The following is a 20581-nucleotide window of genomic DNA, read 5'->3' as shown; positions in this document are numbered from 1 at the left end:
TTATCACAGCAGGCTCTGGGCTATACCTGCCTTTTAAGAGCACATGTACACTATAAAGAGGAGCAATCAAAAGGTATTACTGAGCAGGCTTTGAACAAGCTAGCACTGGGACAGGACACTATCACTGCACCACAGCACCACTGCAGTCTGGCTAATTATTCATCTCCAGAAGTTAACAAGTAGACTTGGAGAAGCAAGGCTGGTTAGACACAGTGACACTGTTCCTGGGACCCAGCCTAGTGTTCGTGTGTGGAAGCACAATGGACCATTTAGCTGCATCAGTTCGCTCACAACTAGCTCAGGTCTTGGAGGTTTGTTGTGCAATGTAAAGATCCCTAGAGAATTAACACAAAATCTGCCTCAAAGGATGCTGTTCACAATTATCTGAGATACTGCCCATAGATGTTGCTTCTTCAAGTGAAGTAAACAAAACAGGCTGGGGAACAGTTGTACAATTTATATGCACTAGAGGGAAATGGAGGAATGATTGCTTCCGATATTCCTGGGAAGCCAGGAAGTATTTCTAAATCTATCCTGGACATATTATTATTTTTTAAAATAATTTAACAACAACAACAATGTAAGCTTAAAGTCTGTGTGGTTTAGGATAAAAATCTTCATAACACATTTTATACAGTTTTCATTTTACAGGATTCTAAAAAGTCAAGTGCAAAGCCTATTTCTTCCCTGCAGAGGCTTTATTAGCGTTTTAACTTAAACATGGGAACAACTGTTTTACAGACTGTTTTCTGACTTTTAGTTTGCTTTCAACCCATACTTCTTCCAAAACCAGAAGTACATATACATATCAGGTATATATATGGAGGTATTTCACCTTTACTTAAACTAGGAGTCACTTAATCAATAAAGAGAAGATCATAGTTCATCACAATAAATGACAAAGGCAATTGATATGAAGTTAGTTAAAAGACAAAAAGCACTTAGATAAATTTGAAATTCATAAACAAACAGTATATTAATTAAGACCATGTGACCAAAACAAACGTTAGCTGAATTAAAATAAAACGAAGTCTTAGCAGCATAATTCTTACCACTTCAGCTTAGTGAGAAGCCTGACATCAGTCATCATTAGGCCCTTTTCCTGCTTAAGTACACTCTTGCTTTGGGAGATTCCCACATAAATACTGAGCTATGCTGTCCTCCGCTTTAGCCATTCAGGATGTGAAATGACCGAGCTGCAAGACAAGGGGAAGAGTCTACTACATCTCTGCAGGATATTGCCGGAAATGTTGTAATTAATCATTTAGAATTTTGACATTGTTTCCGTTATCAGGGATTGCAACTGGCCCCAGGCCTAGAAGTAATTAAACAAATATTACCCTACAGATTTTTATTCTTCTAGTCACATCCTTAAAATCATCAGCTGGGGGAGAGGATGCTACTGAAAGGATTCAAAAATATATTAAAGACATATTCAAGTAATTTTTACATGCAGCAAAGGGATCATGATAAATTGCATTGTTCCAGTATCCTTGTAAATCATTAGCCTTTTTTGGAAGCTGATGACAATTTATTTTTAGTGTAGAAAATTTACCATTATATTTAGTTGGTTTTCCCATCATTGACTAATTAATGCAGGCTTTAAAAAAAAAAAAAGCCCAATTCTATTTTTAGACTGAATCCACATAATTCCAGTTATTACAATAGTTATGTATTTTGTTAATTCTGTTCACTTCTCAACAGAACCTACTTGAGTTTACAAGTGTACCTAAGGATATTATCTTGGCAGAAGAACAATCTGCATGATTAATTTGGAGTGGCAGAAAAGCTGCCTGGCACTCCCTGTGGGCACGCTTTCTAATGAGAGAAGCAGCTTAGCTTTCCACTGCCACAAAAATCAGCAGGACCAAACAAATTACTTCCAAATATCTCTGTCTCAGTGTGAGGTGCCATTAATCCTTTTCTCTGCTAGCCAGCAGTCTCTTTGTCCTATTAAAATTGGATTTTTACTCCACAAAGACAATAAGTGTTACAAAAACCGTATTATTTCTTTTTGCTTCAAAACCAAAATAATTTAGCTCCCTCCTTGCTTTACACATGTACTTCCCCTATTACCAGCACTCTTTAAGTGCTCTAATTTTAAAAAATATTGATGTTCATAACACTTCAATGTGGTTAGTGGGTAATCATTACTTCACAGCTCAGGAAATACTTTGAGACAAAAGAATAGGTGTCTTAACACTTCAGCTTGTGCTGAGTTCCCCATAGACTTCCTGTGTCTCCCAGAGGCTGGTTAACCATAACCAGCAGTATGCAAAGAGTTGGTAGCTGTGCCTCTGCCTAGAGGCTTTATGCCCACTGGGTTCCTATTTCAGCTGTTAGGCAAAATAAACTTTCAGTGTTACTCTGAGTACTGATTTATTTTTCTTTTAAGCAGAAAATTATCAGGAAACTATATTAGTTAGACCACACCACTCCTGCTTCAAGGCAGAAGGAAAACTGCACTTATTAGTGCAACCTAAGCCACTACTTAAAATTCTATTTTTTCTCCTATCTCTGAATTTTTTTGGGAAGAACTGTACCCCTCCATCTTTTCCAGTCCAGTTCCTGTACTGAAATGCATTTTACATAGCAAAAGAAAGGCCTGTTTCTTTATTTTTCCTCTCATCTCAGCAAACAGAAAGACATCACCAGTGACTGGATAACAGAACTGAAAGGACACTACGTCCACCAGCTATAAATAGGAGGAAAATGAGAACTTCCATCTGTTTTTATGAAATATCCTGTGTTTGCTTTTTTTTGCCTGCACTATAGCCAAGAGCACATCTTTCTACACTATATGTAGCAGAAAAACATGTTGTCTATCAGCATCAACTAGCAATATTATAACTACAAACAGCCTCTTATTTCGCAGGTATTTCACATTTTTACCAGTGAAACAAGACTATCACATGATAATTCAGCATTTCCTTCTCATAAAATAATCTGTATCCCAACCCAGAGGCTGGACAGTTACAAAATATCAGGTAATACCCATAAATCATGATTTTAAATTACTATTTTCAACTTTCTAATGCTTGCATTACCTGCTTGAATATTATAAATCCATTTGTTTCCATTATACATACCTTCGGAATTATATCAAAATATAACCAAAAATGCCAGGGCTTTGCTACCTTAATTTCTGTTACCTCCAGTTCACCTAACCCATGCCTTCTCCATTCTCTCATCAACCCCTTCCATGCACATTTCCTTAATTTAAATGAACATCAATCTGTATCCAATGTGTAGAGTTAGGTATGGCTATGAATAATTCTGATAGTCAATTTTTGTCATTACCTTATTATTTACAGGCATAAAGATTATTAATTTTGATATAATAACCAAAGACTTGAATAGTCAGTGCTATTGGTATCAGTAGCAGCTTTCTGGCATAGTGTATGGATTGACATACCGTAGCAATAGTGAAAGATGGAGAGTCTGTCATGGTACTAATTTAAGCTGCAGAAAAACGAATGGATGAACATGCAGCAAAGGATCAGCACTACACATTTTCAGACTTGCTAAAATATTTTACTATCATCAGACTTTGAGTTATGATCAGAAACAGAAACGTATATGCAGTTGTACAAAATATGCCTTAACACTGAACGTAATCAGTATCCTACGCTACTGTTTAATCTCACTGAAGGAGTTTTAATTTAGAACTGGTTCATGCATTAGCACCACAGACGGCCCGGCTCAGTTCACACTTTCAGTAGTTTCGCCACATCCAGCTGAAACCCATTCCCTGAGCTCGACAGCCGCCTGCCGGTCAGGGACAGCCCCGCAGCGGGACAGACCCCACCCGGCTGCTGCCGCATCAGCCGCATCCCACCGCAGGGAATGAGGGGTCAGGTACGGTAACGGGAAACTGAGAAGGCCAACGGTCCCTTCATTGTCCTACCTTCCGTACAACTGCAGGTCTTGACTGCTCTCCTTCAAAGGATTTCATTTCAGTTGCCAGTGGTTTAATTTCAGGTGTCCTTCCCTGATTTCACATCTTTCTCATGAGAAAGCTGATGTCCACAATGCATAATACCACATTTAACTGATGAAGAAAAACTTTCTAAGGATTACAGCCTGGAGAGAAATTCAAAAGTAATTCACATATCCAAGAAAACTCCCTCCCACTATCAATCACTTTAAAAGAACAAAAATCAGTAAATCAACAAAGAGAATGAGAACAGAGCGTCCTGTGCACAGGATATCCCACTAAGCAAATAATTTACCTTTCTATGTCTCTGTCTCACATTAATAAAGATACCTACAACCCCATTTATCATTTTTATTTGTTCCGAGTGAGGTTCTGAACAAAGACTAACTACAGAAATTTTCAAATAATCTGAAAGAACAAAAACAAAAGTAAAGAAATCACTTGTTTATGAAGGAATTTTGGTTTTGTGACATTACATTTTTGAATCTCTATTTAACTAAATTCAAAGACCAATACCTGCTCTTTGGACTTCAAAGGCAGACCAAATCTAGCCAGCTAGTAAGTGTCTTGTCCTCCACACCCCCTTATCTTTGTACATTCTTCTCCATCCCTCTGAAACAAGGTGAGATGCAAAGGGAAGAATACATATTTATGTATATATACTTATCCTCTAGTAGACAAGGTTTTTTCCTTTTGGATTTATCACTACCTTGGGTACTCTCCTTATGTTCAGCTCTCACCAGCTGATGAACTTTTGAAAATTAAATACACAGAACATGAGGGCTTGAGTTGTGTTGCTACTACATTTGTGTCCTTAAAAGCTAATCCAGAAAAACAAGGTACCACGTTGCTATTTCCTATGACACTAAAAAATGCATAATTTTCATCACCAAATAAAAAACTTGACTGAATTTGAGGAACAAATTGCTCCTCTAAGTTGGAATATATAGACCACTGAGGCAGATTACAAAAATATATCCCAAACCAGACATATATATGAAATTCTATTTAAACATTCAGAACCTTTATTCTATATTCATAAAGGAGAAACTTTTAAAATAGGCTATTGTAACACAGTCAATACCAGAGATTTCATTTTAGGGAAACGTCCAATTCTCAATCCCCTTTTCACATGATTAAAGCAAAGGCACAGTAAAAGCAATCAACGAAATGTCCCCCCTCCAGGCTTGTCTGCTACTATAGTTCTTCCTGCAGGACTGTGTGATTCACGCCCTAGATCCTTTGCATCTAGGAAGGGATGCATCATGCCAGTTGATTATCTTCCTGAGAGGAAGGTCTGAGGGGTGATTTTTGTCTCAGAACATCAACTAGCACTACTAAAAAAGGTAAAAGAACTTTTTTTTTTTTTTTACACATTTTGGAAAAGATAAAAAGATAACTCACCAACAGTGACAGACAGTTTAGACCTGTGTTTTCACATCCTGCAGACAGGATAAATACCTATCTCATATTCAGTCAAAAACTGTCCATTTCATTTTAATTATATAATATATTCAGCTAACCTAATTTCTTTTGTTTGTAAAGCTTTAGTTTCGTTTAAACTTTATTTAGAACTATATTTTTAAAAACAATTTTTTAAGCATCTCAAAACCTGTATAATTTTTGTAGAAATGAAAACATGATTGTTTCCAACAACAGACCATATTGAAAACAAGAGAACAAGTTATTCATAATTTAAGGGTTAAGAGTTTAGTTGCATACAACTTGCCCAGCAATCCCAGACAACTAAATTACCACAAGTATAGAACACCTAAGACCACCAGATAATATGGAAGATGTATGTAAATACACATTGAAGAAGAAACTGTATTTAAGTTTGAATTTTACCTGTTTGAGTATTAATTATCTGCATGTGAAAATTATACCAGTTAGGTGTTTGCATAACAGTATGAAAAAAATAAATCTTTGCTGCTCACCTTACTCCTTCATACATATTTTCTAATGTTTTCAGAGAGTGAAGTCTCCTTTACTGCAGGCTGGGATGGGGAAGACATTCCAATTTTGCATTACTAACACTGACACTGCTCTGATAAATTTAGTTCTCTTCCATGGGTTACACTGCTGTCTAACTGAGAATACAAACTCTACCTGCAACAAAAACAACATTGAAATTGATTTCTAATTCAGCTGTGGTTTTTCACTCTGAGGTGAGAGAACGAAACTTGAACACATTACTGAAACCAAGTCCTAGCCCATAACCAGCCATCCCAAGCACTGTACTATTACAAATAAATGCTTTCATCTCTGACAATGACTTTTACAATAAGCCTGTTTGTTTTCTCAATTACTTGCTCTCTAGATGAGTCACCATACTATGAAGATAACATCTTTTCCTCTACACAGTGCACCACGTTTCAGTTCTGTAGCATGTGAGTGTTAACTTCAAAGCACAGTGTAACATTGCCCACACCTAACTAATACTCGTACAATGCTTTGAAGATGTAAAAGTCTATGATTACTGACTAGTAAGTTTTGAACTAATACCAAAATTGGACTAATAACTACTGAAATCAGTGTGGAAATCATTCAAAGTTACACCATGCAATACAACTTCAACATTAGTTACCCTGGGTGGGGGCTGAGGGAAAAAAATCAATTACTTCCTTTGAAACAAGAAAAAAAAGAAATCTCTGAAGTACTACAAAAATTAACCACATGAACATTCAGCCTGAAGTGTAATCTTTACATCGTTTAATATGCCTCTTATAAATCTTCATCCTAGATATGTAAAGCAGACTATTGTCCATCCTTACCTGAAACATTGGTTCGAACTGGGGGATAGAAGTCTTCATCTATTCCAGTAGTTGATGTAGCAATAAATCATGGCCATGATGAGTTAAAATCAAATGTCCCTTTTTCCAACATATGCAGGAGCATCACCTGCTACAGATTTCTACCCTAGATTATTGAAGTTTATGCTAGGCTCATCCACACAGCAAAACCCATGCTTATTCGATCTATCAACAACTGATGTGTGGAATTTGGTGCATCCAATTTGATCCACTGTCTAATCATTTTGCCGCAATCACTCCTCAAGTAGTGGCTTCAGTTACATTATAGCACATTATAGTTACATTATAGTGCCACAGAACAGCATTCAGTAAATCTGTTTCTTTCCAGGAGTGCACAGCTCTAGCATACTTGTTGCCCCACATACCCAAGAACTGGGATAAGTACTTCCAATGACATTATTAAATTCTCAGTTTCCCATTTCTGTAGCTATGTTTGCATGGTATCAAAAAGAAAAGCACTCATTTCAATCAGGGAAAAAAAAATATTTGAACTAAGCACAAATACATTTTGCAAAGGAACCTATCGCTCCTGATTGCCAGCAAACCTTAACTGGCCTACACTCCTTTTCATCACCAAGTCACACCCACACAGCACACTTTAGTCACAGCTGGCACATGCATTGACTGAACTTTTACCAGGTCCAAGGGCTCAAAGAGCCAGATTGTCTAGTACTGACTGTAAGCACAATCCAGCTTAACACTGGCCTGCATCCCACTGATGTGCTCTTGCTGTGTAAGCTGTGAAGTAAACCTTTTCCATCTTAGACAGGTTAACAGCATAACACCCAAAGTAAATCTAGCCACAGCATATTTTACCTTTCACATTACACTTCTCCTCCTCCTTCCACATTGTTTTGTGCATGGTTTATACAAAATCACAATCCAATAAGAGGAGACTAAAATGAGGTACACATTTCAGAGTAAGGGTTTTGCTGTTCCACAACAATCATTAAGCAACGTGACTTGGCATTGTTTCAAATGAAAACAATCTTTCCATACAAAAAGATCAGCCAGACATTATTACACAAGTCCTCCTTAATGGAGGTACTTTTAAAAAATCTGAAGAGCATCTTTTATATTTGTGGCTTTCTGGGACTATTTCCATTCTTACAGAAATGCCAGTGTTTCAAAACCAAACTCAACTAGCCACATGTAAATACTGAAATTCAAATACCATCTTAAGCATTTGCTGTTTAGAATCCGTAAGACACTCCTTTGAAAGCACCTCAGTGTAGTAAATACAACTATATTCATTATCCACAATGTCATACAGACATACACTTTATTAAAGAAACAGAAAAGAAAGACTACGTAAGAAAGTCACTTAGTGAAAGCACTCTGAAACAGACTGTCAGAATAATTATGGAAAATCCACAGATAATCTCATCAACTCAGTATTTAAGAAACAGACACATCCTTATACATGTTTCTTCTGAGACAAAGTAACAATACAGTTCACTAACCAAACTTTACGTTCCATGTACTTGGTGTACCAAAAACATCAGGGGTACCACAAATTCAGAAATCTGTCCTCACTGAACATGTAGTGCATAGAAGCACAACAGCAAAGCAATACAAAATTCTTCATTTGTTGAAAGATGAGTGAAGATTCTTCCCCTGTAAGTGCCAGAGTTTATTTTTCATACTTGATGCGGAATGGCTGAATAAGTAATCTCTAAACATGACTATCTATATTAAATTCTTATTTCCTCAGCCTCTGCCTGTGGCCTTTCACTTTGTGAAAGTATTTCAGCAGCTCATACACAATCTACAGGGTTTTTGTTCAACTTCTCAGGTGAAGAATGTCAGATTATAAAAATGCATATATACAAAATGCAATTCCCAAAAGGAAAGAGAGCAGGTCAAGCCCGGAAATATTGTCTGCAAGCATTAACAACCCCAGTGAACAGGAATGCTATCCAACAGCACTCAGGTTGTAAAGACTTAAGTTCACAAAGAGTGTTCAGTGGGCCAAAAGAACAACAGGGTTTAAGTCGTCTTAACTTTTTTGGTTTTAAATGCAATGAAGAAGACAGACTATTCATTAAATATAAAAGCAATTTTATAAAAACACATCAGAATTTTATTGCTTGAAGAATACAGCATATGAAAAAGCACAAGAATGTCCAAAAAGAAAGGTCACAAGAATCCAAACATATTACACCATACATACCAGATGCAGTAAAATGTTAACCTGATTTCTGCATCAGAAAAGAAAGGTGTGAAAATATACCTAGTATTATTTAGAAGGAAAAGACTCATTTAAAATAGAAAGTGTGAAGGTGTTACAGTACAAATTAGAAAAGCCAACACTGCACATTAACATTGTATCACTAGACTAGATTTTCTACCTTTGGTACTTAAACCTTTACAGAAAACCACTTCCTCGGTCAAACCTTGCCTAACATCTGTCATATAGTATCCACAAAAGTTTTTTTGTTTTGTTTTTCTTTCTTAAACTTAAACATTCAAACAAATACTTTTCTGAGTTTTCACTGCACTAATGCATTTATCCAATATGCAACTTAAGACATCCCAAATTTAAATCAAAAGTCACTATGTGACTGAGATCTGAATATATGCCAATTATATCCTGTCCAGATCTTCATGTAAAAATGGGCTCACCATTTTCTGTTTGCATCCTTATGTAAACAGACTGCTGCAGCCCTCCTCAAGAACTCTAACTGGACCAGCTTGCTGAGGACATAAGTTAATAGAACAATCCACATTATTAGATGGAGATCATCTACAGCAGCATGCAAGTGGCTTTTCTAGTCTGCTCAGATTAGTGTACCAGAAGATATGCCAGTATTACTTCAAGTAACACATTAAAACTCAGCAATGGACACTACTGTGCTTTATTTCAACACAAAGGACAGCTGCTCATCCATTAAATCAACAGAACTATCGAAAGGACAAGTACATAATTTCTGTTTCATGTATTGCTGATCACTCTTGGGGAATAGTTTATCAAAAACCTAAATTTACCTATAAACCAGCCTGAATAAATTGCTGTCTTTCAACAAGGTATTTTAGTAATCCAGTGGCAACCTAGTCTGGAGAATGTTAGCATTATGCTGACAAGGACTAATCAAAGTTAAATAAATTCCCTCTTTTATGATAAGCATGCTCTTAAGGTCAGCTTTTGCCTTCTTAGGCTTGAATACTTAATCACTCCCAGCCACATCAGCGGAACAAACAGTTTTCTTTCATTAAGTTCCGGCTTCATATTTCAACAATATGAATAAATCTGGACTACGAAATACCATCAACAACAGTTAACATTAAACTGGAGTGAAATAATAGAAACGTTAGTTCTTCAAACCAGGCAGTCTCTTTGAAGAGAAATAATCAGTTAGGACTGTCAAAGGATGTCATGATAAAACCACGGGTTTATTTTTTTCACCCCTATACAAAAAAATGATTGAATTTGTACAACTCCTATTAAACATACCTTTTCCTAGCTTGGTGAAAATGTATCATTTTCAAATTTTAACCAGTGTGGTATTCGAGCATATATAATGTTTATTGCCATTTTAAAAAGAACTAAGAATTCAGGTTCTTCTATGCTGAACTCCACTTTTACCCATTAACAGATTATGTCTACTGTACCACTCCCCCAAAAACAATTAAAAATTCTAAGTAAGATTTTATAGTTTAGTTAAAAGGGAAGAAATGCAAATGTGGATTTAGAGCTTTTTGTATAAATCTCACTATATTTTATAAACTTGTTGTTTATTGTAACACTGTTTATTGATCAAATAAATGACGCACCGCTATCTAAAATTTCCATATACACCATTAAAAATCCAAAGTTGATATGATACTGAACCTTAATTCTTCAAGAGTTCGAAAAAAGACAGTTTATACATGTACAGCACACAACAGCAGACACCCCTAGAATACCAACTGCCAGTCCACGATGCATACAAACTTACAGGTAAGCATTCATTTCACTGTTTTCGTTGTGCAGGAAAAGTATTTCTTAGTAAGACAACTCAGCTGGTGATTTTCAGATATCATCTTCATCATCTTCATCCTGAGAGGATCCTGCCTGATTGGATGCACTGGCTGAGGCAGCAGCGAGCTGTGCCTGTTGAGCTGCTTGCTGCATCTGTAGCCATTCCTGCTGCGCCAGTTCTGCTTGCTGTTGTCTAGCCTAGAGACACGAATTTAATAGTTAAGGCCATACAGAGCTTGTGAAGAACCTTCAGAACACATTAGCTTTAAAAGCATTTTTATCTGTACCTGCAGATTCCTTTTGTATAGCTTTTTATTAATTGTACATGCAAAACCTAGAAGTACCCTAATTATTTGTACCAAGATGCTTGGCTATATTCTGTCTTCCTCTGAAGACACCACTGTTTGGAGGCCTAACAGTTACAAAAAAACCAGACAGAAGATAGTGTACTTAAGTTCAACTGTAGGAATTCTGCTGAACCACTTCCTAATGAAAATTTAAGTGAGTCAAAGCAATGGAAACTTTAGACTTCAATTTCAAGGGAACTTAACATTTAATCACAGTTCAGAGATGAGAACAGCCTTACTTTGTTGATTACAAACACTGAAGCTTCCAATTATAAAATCACCCAATTGTACCACAGAGGCACACATTATTACAAAAACATAAAGAAAGCCATTATCTTGCTTTGCTAAGCAATCTTTGGAAAACAGAACTAGGTAAGCTCTTCTCAAATTCAGGTATGCAGACTGAGGACAGCTGTGCTACAGAAATGTATAGTCCTTTTCAGTAAAGTAAAATACAAGACATTCTAACAAAACACTTCAAATAGTTCAACTGATAAACCCTTGTTTTTCAATCCAGGCTTTTCATTTGTTTTTCAGCAACTCCTGTTGATTTCAACAGTATATTTATCAATTATGTTCACGTTAAAACTTTAATTTCTGTTTTGAGTGAACATTATGAAAAAGTTCTTAAAATTAAAAATTTTCAGTCTTCTTTACGTTTCTACTTTTACAAGTCATCACTAAGACTGTAAAAAATTCCTTTCTAATCCTATTGCACTCATTGAAAAATTCTATTATTTTCCAAAGCATCAACATTTTTTTACAGTTTTGCAAACTTTAGGATGCCAAAAAGACGATGCTTTGGAAAACAACCAAACCCAGTTTATCTACTTAGCAATGTTAAGAAAAGGGGTCTTCCCTTGTTATAATTGTCACAGTTCCTTAGCCTGTTCTAGCAGTAAAAGAAAATACTTCTGTAGAAGTAGAAACTTTTTCTCAATGAAGACTTTTTAGTATTTCAAACTTCAAGTGGTTGCACAACTAAAAGGGCTGGAAAACAATTTAAGACATCATAGAGTTTTAAAGGAAGACAGCAACATCTGTGCATACGGGAGAGGCATAAACATTTATCACACATGAGATAACAGGGCTCCCTACTGACCCTGCTACAGTGAAGTTAACTGCACACTCCACGAGGTGACACACAGCAATGCACCAGGAAACGGGGGCTCAGCACCTCACACCAGCTGGATCCTGCTGTCAGTGCCCACCCTCACTTCGGATTTATAATGGTAACACTTGGCCATTTAAAAAATGGAACAAAAAAACCCCCAAACAACAACAACAAAAATTCCATTGAGTTGTATTGACCAAGAAGCTTTATAAGCACCTGGTGAACTTAAGTCATTTACCACACAACCTCAGCGAGGAAGCCTCAAAAAAACCCCAAATCCATTAAGAGCTTTGTCTTGCACGAAAACTTATAGACATGCATGAATATCAGGATAAGCCATTCCCCTGACTTCAAATATTTACAACCAGGCAAGACACAGGTGTCAAACATTCCAAACATTAACAGGCAGGTATTTTAAAACTAGAGCAATAAGTTCAGCATTAGTGTCATGCTCTAGAATATTAACAAGATTAACACAAATAAAAAAACATGCACTCATGTAACTATTTTTAAAAACAATTACAGTGCCTCCAACAGCATATCACAGCATATCTATTTTTGAAAAATAAGACTCCCATCTTTGAATCTAAGAAAACATTTTCCATATTACCAAAGACTATTTTTAAAAATCATTCATACCATCCTGTCAAACTGGCATGCATTGTCTTAATTTAGATGTTAAGGCACAGTAACACAGAATTTTAAAAGAATACACTTCGAGTTGTCATTCCTTAGACCAAGTGGGGCTTGCATAAGGTGGCCACGAATCCAGCATTTTTAATTATTTTTTTTTTTTAATGATACTCAGGAGCTAGTACTCCCTTAACACACCTTGGGTTTGCTGCTTTTTTTATTTTGTACACCAACCATGCTGAATTATTTGAACAAAATAGTAAGTAAAAAAAAGGTTTCAAAGTGACTATTATTTTGTAAATCTTACCCAAAATTCAGAAGCAGCCATATTGGTCTTTCCAATGTTAGTACAGTCAAAAAAGAGTTAAGCACACGTGACTTGATCATAACTAGTTCACTGCATGCTGGCAATAGCTACGTGCTATGCTGTAACTTTAAATGTCTTAAAATTCATCATGTAATTAAGATTAAAGTAGCTGGCATGTTGCAATAGGAAAAACAACAGTTTCAGCAAGATACAAGTACAGCAAAGGGGAGAGGTCACAGTAATCAGACATTAACTGAATAAGCATTTTCATCAGAGAAAATTAAAGTAAGAAAATTGAGAAAATTAGACTCATGCCTTGGTTAAGAGGAAAGAGAAATTCCACATAACTTTACCATCTCTTAGTTTAGAGAATGGTCCTGTCAAACTAAGAGAATAGTAGAGAGAAAGATGGTGTAGGAAGATACCTAAATGAAATTGGTGTTTAGTCATTTAAAATAAGAGATGTTCACAAACTATCTGGGAAAGCTGGAAGGGAATAATTCTGGGATGAAGGAGAATGTGTGTGTGTACTATTTCTAAGCAAATGCTTTTTCCATGCCTCAATTGCCTCTTTAAAAATTTATGCATGAATTCACCCAATTAGAGTCTTGCCAAGAGTAAAGTTTCTTTCAAAGGATAAGAAGTAACATTTGTGCACTGATGGTCAGAAACAGAAAAGCTATTTTCACTTTTTAATGCTTCAAAACTGGTAATTTCCTAGAACATCAGCTGTCATTCTTTTATTTCCTCAGGCAAGGAATTCTTAATGTATTCTCTACAGTAGAATGGAAATTCCTAAGTAGCAGCAAAACCCTATGCTTTTTAAATCTAGAGTATAAAATCTGTTCTTATACAAAGTCCTATATGTCAAATCATAGAAGTAACAAGTAGCAGCATCTTATTTTTTGACTTCACATTCCCCAAATCCAACAGGTCAAGGCCAATAGCATCTCGGATGCCACAGCAATTCACAAGGGGACACTCGTTGAGGTGTGCAAATGCTTTTGCAGCCCTAGACCTGTAGCATTAATTATTCCAACCACATCAGTACAAGTATTGCTTTACTTACTTGTGCAAATAATTCCTGTTGCTGCCTTAGTAGCTCTTCTTCCGGAATGCCGAGGTTCTCCAAGCGTGAACTGGCCTTTCTTCTCTTTAGTGCTACTGTTTTGCATTCTTGTAAGACTTCTTTTACTTCACTGATATAGGAGCCAAATCCCAAACTTTCTAGTGCTGGAAAGAAAGAAAGAAAACACATTGTTTATTTTTTACAAAGCTTTTGATAATACATATCCACTTGTTAATTTAAAAGACAAAAAAAAATTAAAACATCTGATTACTTTTCTATCACCTGGTGACAAAAATATGTTCATAAAAAAGATCTGACAGCTATTTTCCTTGTCTCTTCTCCTATGCCATTCAAGAGTACAGGTTTTCAGGCTAAAAAGTACAACCAAAGAAGTCTGCACTTGCAGAGGATTCAGGGCTTTTGGATACGCTTTCCCAGAGACAGGCATTATTCTTCAAGACATCTTTTTCCCATCTTCTGTATATCAGAATCAACAGGACTTATACAGCTAAGAAGTCCTTTCTGTCTGAATTGTTAACCTTTAATGTCTCAGGGATTGTATCTTTCCAGTTTCATTGCAAATCTTTAGTAGAAGGTAAATTAGTAACCTATAACAGAGCAAAAGTGATGCATGTAAAATGATCACAGATCCTTTATTAAAGCACAAATAATTCATATTATCATAGATTGCTGAATTTTAGCTTTGTTTTTTAGTATCTAAATTCCTATATATAAAGTGCATAGTACACATATATAAAGTTATATAAAATTAAGCTCTTCATTGTTTTATTTCTCAGCAGAAACCCTTTTATCTTCACATTAAAATGTATTCAGAAACTGAAATCTTGCACTTTTGTCTGCCCAAAGAAATCTGGAATGCGGCTATATTCTGCAACGACATTTTCTTTAAAGAATGCAAAGGTAATAGGAAGGATTATAAAAACCCAGGTAGAATACGTGACAAAAGGCAGTTTCCTGATGCACCATTTACTGCGACATGCCTCCACACACACCCAAAGTGAAACTGTTACAGAATATCCTAGAGACATTACAAAAACACCAATTACACTAGAAACAAGTATCAGTTGAATAAAAAAAGTAGTTCATTTCCACTATTTACACAATGCAGAGTTTACAGTACAATAGTTGTTTTGACCTTATGTGACAACCTATCCAAGAAACAGCACTAAAGTAGACTGCACAACAGCAATCAACAGAGATTGTTATAAACAAGCTCTTAGTTACACCAACTCAGACTATATTCTAACACTAATTTTGTAAGCAATATTTTCCTACCATAATTATGTCAGCATGTCATTGTATCATAATCTAAACAATAACCCAAAGGTGTTCTCTAAGTTTTCAACTTCCAACCTGAACTCAAGGAGAGAATTCCCACACTGTCTTCAACAGGGCTGTCTGTGCAGCTGTCTAGTCATGCAACCCTACCATCCCTTCAACAGATAACATTTGGCAAATGAATTTACATAATACTTATTTCTTCAAAAAAAAAGGTTAAAAGACAAACTGATTAGAGATTGTCAGATTGCTTCAGAGATATTATGCCAGTTCAGCCTCAGCCCACACACAGACACTGGAAACACTTTTTCCAATTAACCCACAGTTTCTAGGAGAACTTGTTCAATCCAGCCTGAGCATATAGGAGGCAAATCCATGGTCCAGAACTGGTTATCTAAACAAACTACAAATATTTAAGAACTCATTGAATTTTAAAATGTAAACAGTACATACAGGAAACTATCTAAAGTCATATCTTTTTTATAATCAAAATATAAAATTTTAAGAAATCTGCAAATCTAACATCACTAAGACAAACCATCATGGCAAAACCAGAGGTACTTGTTGAAAGAACATTCAGAGGGATCAGGGTTGGCAATCTGCTGCATCAGAATATGAACAACTGCCCAGTCTGAAGTTAACGGCAAGATGTGTTTTTACAAAAATTTTAAATGGCCCTTAAAAGAAAGTAAATTAATGGAAAGAACTTACAGTTGTGTATTGAATGTAGCACACACACACATACAAAAGCAAATAACCCCCCCCATGTGATATAACCAGGACAAATTTGTACAACTGCTCAGTACAACAAAGCTATGAAGAACCATACACACATTACAGGTCTACTGCACCAAAATTCTGCTGGCTGTGGAAGGACTTACCAAATTTACTGTCTTCTTGAAGCACACCAAGGCTTTACGGAACACATGCACAGAAGGATATGGATCCCTTTATATCAGCATGGTGCTAAAATGTGGGACAAGTGAATACTATCTTATCAGAGCTGCTGTTCCATCCAAACTCAGTGTCTTTCTATCTCCTGAGTCTGAAACCTACCAGTCTGCCCAGATTGCTAAAAATTCAGTATCTTACTGAGGTCAGGATGATCACACTAAATGTAAACAGCTGAATGCTAAAACACAGCAAACAACTCATGTTTACAAACACCAAATCACAACTGTCCTTTCCCCAGTTTCCTCTCACTCTTAAAGACTGCATGAAGGTGCAGATCTGATTATTCAGCACTGCCCAGCTAGTACTACTTTTTTTAATACACTCAGGTCATTCATATCTGAGATTTAACCGATCTGCTCCTTTCAAAGAAAAAATAACTTCCAAATTAAAATCCAAAACGTGAACAGGTCTGTGGAATTTCTTTAAAATTAAATGCTAGCATTAACACTGTCAGTACCCTAAAAGCCTATGAAAAGAAGCTGCAGGATTTGCCATCAATCCACAGCCTACCTTACTGCACAACAGTTCTGTGCAGACCAAGTAATCAAATTAAACAACTTCATAAAAACAGTCATTTAACAAGTCACCATTTTCAGAATTCAATGGAAGTTTAATTTTTCATAAAAAGGCTGTTTTGTCACAACTTCTGTAACTGTTAAATTAGTCTTCTTCTGTTCCAGGATGGATGAACATTCATTTGCTTACTAAAGTTGCAGACTCACAGCTGGGTTCCTGATGGTGGGATTCAACAATAAACATGGAGACTATTTCCACTTACAACTATGACATAGCCTTTGGATACTCTCCAAGGAAACTGTTTTGTGTTTATTCCTAGTAGTGAGTGCTTGGCATGGTCTGAGTACATCTATCAAATGAGATCTCTCATGGGATGCAAGAAGCCTCTGCTTTCCTTTCCCTGTGCCATTGACAGCACTGTGCCAGTCAAGTGTTTGTGCTACCACACAATAAAACGCAGCAGGGACTCCATCTATCTGAAACACAGCCCAAGGGTAGGGGGAAAGATTTCTTGCTCAGCACATGGCCATGCAATCATTTTAATAGTGCAGCAAAGGAAAGGGTGTCCTAAGCAGCACGGCTGCAAACACCTGAGTACAGTTAGTACACACTAGTACACATTCGAACAGTTCCACATTGCCTCTCACACAGTCCAAAGGCAGAGTGTCACCAACTGCAGAGTGCCTGTTTCCCTTTCCTCCTTCCCAATTAAATAACCTTCCCACTTCTTGTTTTCAATCTAGTATCCTTTTGTTTACAGGCTCAGTCAGACCAGCAAACTCACCTGAAAGGAAACCATGCTCCTCCCTAAATTCTCAAAAGCCACAGGGTCAGTCTGGAATTGCCAGGTCCAGCTCTAGGGAGGGTACAAAGATTCCTCTGGGCAGCTCCTGGTGCTTAGACTGGACCAGGTGTGAAACAATGGCCATTAGCCTCATTTTATTTTAAGCATTCAAAAGGAATAAGATACGTGGATAGCCACAACAAACACATTTCAATTACCTAATTCGTTAACATCATTGTCATGGAGCTACATCCAGAAGCAGTCAAAAGAGCAAGTATTTAGAATGCAGGAAGATGGATGAAAATGCTGAAATACTCAACCTATATACACATAATCACTGTTTCCAAAAACGGCAATCTAAACCCTCATACCTCACAGAAGGATCATCTGCCAACCGACCAGCACCTGAAAGAAGCTAAGAGCACATACACTTCCCTAAAGACAGCAACAGCAGAAAATCCAAGAACAACTCCTTCCATCTCTAGAGCACTGCAAAAATGGATACATCTCCAAAGTTTTCCTTTGCAATATTTGACTAAAAAGTATAGATTTAATTTTAAAATAATTTTTCCCAACTCTAAAACAAAGATAATTTTTCCCAACACAAAGACATAGAACCCAGTGAAATACTTGGTATAGGACCACCTGCTGATGATATGCACACACAGTTTCAATTTGTGTTCCAAAAAACCCAGACTAATCCCAGGCCAACAACAGGTGAAATCTTTTCTAAGGATCATCAGCCACTACTGGGCACAAAATACTTTCATACGTGAATTCTTTATTGTCCTCAGCATTAAAGATCATGTCTATTCCTGCGTTAAGAACTAAGCTCAAATGTTTTCAAGGTGACTTGAAGAAACTATTCATGTATTAAAGAGCATTACACCCAAAGTGTGCTTCAGTGTGCAAGCACAGGTTTTACTCTTTACATCCTAAGCTTCTGTGATGGAGCTACTTTGCTAAGCTTTCAAGTTTACATGTATTTTATTTAATATTAAAGCTCATACATGCTACATATTTTCTTTTACTGTTCATAATCCAGTCAAGTACTTGAGCCTCTTCTGGTGAGCAAGCTGATAGACTTTTTTTTTTTGTTTCAAACAGCAAATCATTACTAAAAAAACCCACCAAATTAACAATCTTTTTTAAATTTAACTTGATACCATCACAGTCCTGAAAATAACGCTACTACAAATGCTACTGCTAACATCTCTACTAGGCAGCAAAGTACTCCACTGTTGCTGCTATAAATTCGTTTGCAACAGACAGTGGTATCAACCTAGTCTTAAGGCAAAGTGAGTAAGTCCTGACAAAACACGCCCGATGCAGACTTCAGGATGAGGCAAGAAAACTCTCTGTTTGCGGCAGAATTTAAAGACAAGCAAATGAGACATAGAGAGAACTCGTCTTTTATTCAAGCAAGGGGAAGTGAAAGTCAACAGCAGAAACAGATAAAAGGGCACAGGTCAGTTTAAATGCTTTCTGCAACAGATACAAAGTTTCAGTATTAAACAACCGGACTGTAAGGACAGCTCTTTAGAGCTTCCAGACAGGACTACCACAGATTAAAGCCTGGGCCCACATACTCAATCAATCTCCAATTAGAAAGACACTGAATACATTCAGGATCTTAAAACATGCTGCATATCCACTAGAAAAAGCAGCCCTCGTTTCACAGGTACGAAAAAAAGCAAGAGATTTGGTGACTTCACTCAGAGCATCACAGGCTTCTCTGAACCACAAAACCAGAGCTGGTGCTGAGCACACGCAGCAGCTGCTCTGACCGCACAAAGACAGCCTCTCGAGCAGTACGACTGGCAAGCTGGGTAACATACGCGTTTCCTCCAGACCCTTACGAGATCCTGCCTTTTGTCTCCTACACAGCTATGAGCAACCGGAGAGGGAAAAGCAGCACGGGACAGGAGTGGCTCACGGGCGGCAGCACAGCGCTTGCGGGAGCTCACCTTGTATGACATGCTCCGGGGAGATGGTTTTCTTCTCCGATTTGTTGCAGATCTCGTTTGCCTCGGAGGAGATGAGGTGGATGAATTCAGTGCAGCAGTTGACCACCAGCTCCCGGGCGTCGTTCGCCACGCGGACGTTGGGCAGCGTCTCTTTGATCATCTTGTTGATGGCAGCCCTGGGGATGGTGAGGTCGTCGTCGTTGCCGGACGACGAGGCCATCCTGGCTGCGGGGGCTCCGGGCTGCGCTCAGCGAGGCTCCAGGGCGCGGGGACCCGGCGGGGGCGACGCCGGGGAGGGGGGGGAGGCGGCGGGGGCCGGGCTGGGGGTCGCTGCAGGGCCGGGGGTGGCGGGACCGGGAGGCGCTGCTCGGGCTCAGGGCTCCCTCGGCCGCGGCGCCTGCCACTGCCGCCTCCGACACATCCTTCGCGCGCCGGCGCCGCCGCCTTATGACCGGGGTGAGGGGAGGCGAGCGGCCGAATGGCCCGCAGGGTGCTCGGCTGGGCTGGGCTGAGCTGGGCTGGGCTGAGCTAAGCTGGGCTGGACCAAGCTGGGCTCACCCGGCCCGGCGGAGCGGCGGCCGCGAGGCGGAAACGCTCCGGCTCCGGCTCAACCTGTGGGGACGGCGCTTCCGCCGGAAGCCGGAACAGCTTCCGCCGCGCGCCGCGGGAGCCGGAAGCGGCGCGAGGCCACGTGCGGGCGGCGGGGCCGGCGGGAGGCCCTGGGTCCGTCCGTCCGTCGGTCCGTCAGCCCGGGGGCTGCCCCGCCCGGGCACCGCCAGCCCTTCGGCCCGGCTGCTGCCGCCAGGAGCTGCTTCGGGCCGCCCTTCCCTCGGTTCCGGTCGTAGCGGGGCGTTTGACACCCCAGGCAGGCGCGTTCGCA

At 38.4% G+C, this 20581-nt stretch overlaps 2 protein-coding genes across 2 annotated transcripts in view; both read right to left on the bottom strand.

Moving 5' to 3' along the window:
- The window catches only part of FNBP1L (formin binding protein 1 like), a 60820-nt gene extending 59661 nt beyond the window's left edge, over positions 1 to 1159 (bottom strand). Inside the window, exon 1 of the mRNA XM_017834994.1 lies at positions 1053 to 1159. The gene's annotated coding sequence lies outside the window, so the exon portion shown is untranslated. The remainder of the gene's footprint in view (positions 1 to 1052) is intronic.
- A 7635-nt stretch (positions 1160 to 8794) lies between these two features.
- DR1 (down-regulator of transcription 1) lies at positions 8795 to 19974 on the bottom strand. The gene is made up of 3 exons (XM_017835091.1): positions 19702 to 19974; positions 14182 to 14345; positions 8795 to 10909 (listed from the first exon to the last, which is right to left on the bottom strand). The coding sequence occupies exons 1-3, from the start codon at positions 19919 to 19921 to the stop codon at positions 10763 to 10765; spliced, it is 531 nt and encodes a 176-aa protein (XP_017690580.1). The 5' UTR covers positions 19922 to 19974; the 3' UTR covers positions 8795 to 10762.
- Between the last annotated feature and the right edge of the window lie 607 nt (positions 19975 to 20581).

Source organism: Lepidothrix coronata, unplaced genomic scaffold (assembly GCF_001604755.1).
Source record: "Lepidothrix coronata isolate B3197 unplaced genomic scaffold, Lepidothrix_coronata-1.0 Scaffold247, whole genome shotgun sequence".
In the NCBI taxonomy this organism is placed as follows: Eukaryota; Metazoa; Chordata; class Aves; order Passeriformes; family Pipridae; genus Lepidothrix; species Lepidothrix coronata.
Note: the sequence above shows the minus strand (reverse complement) of the source record. Positions and strands in the feature narration are given on the sequence as shown.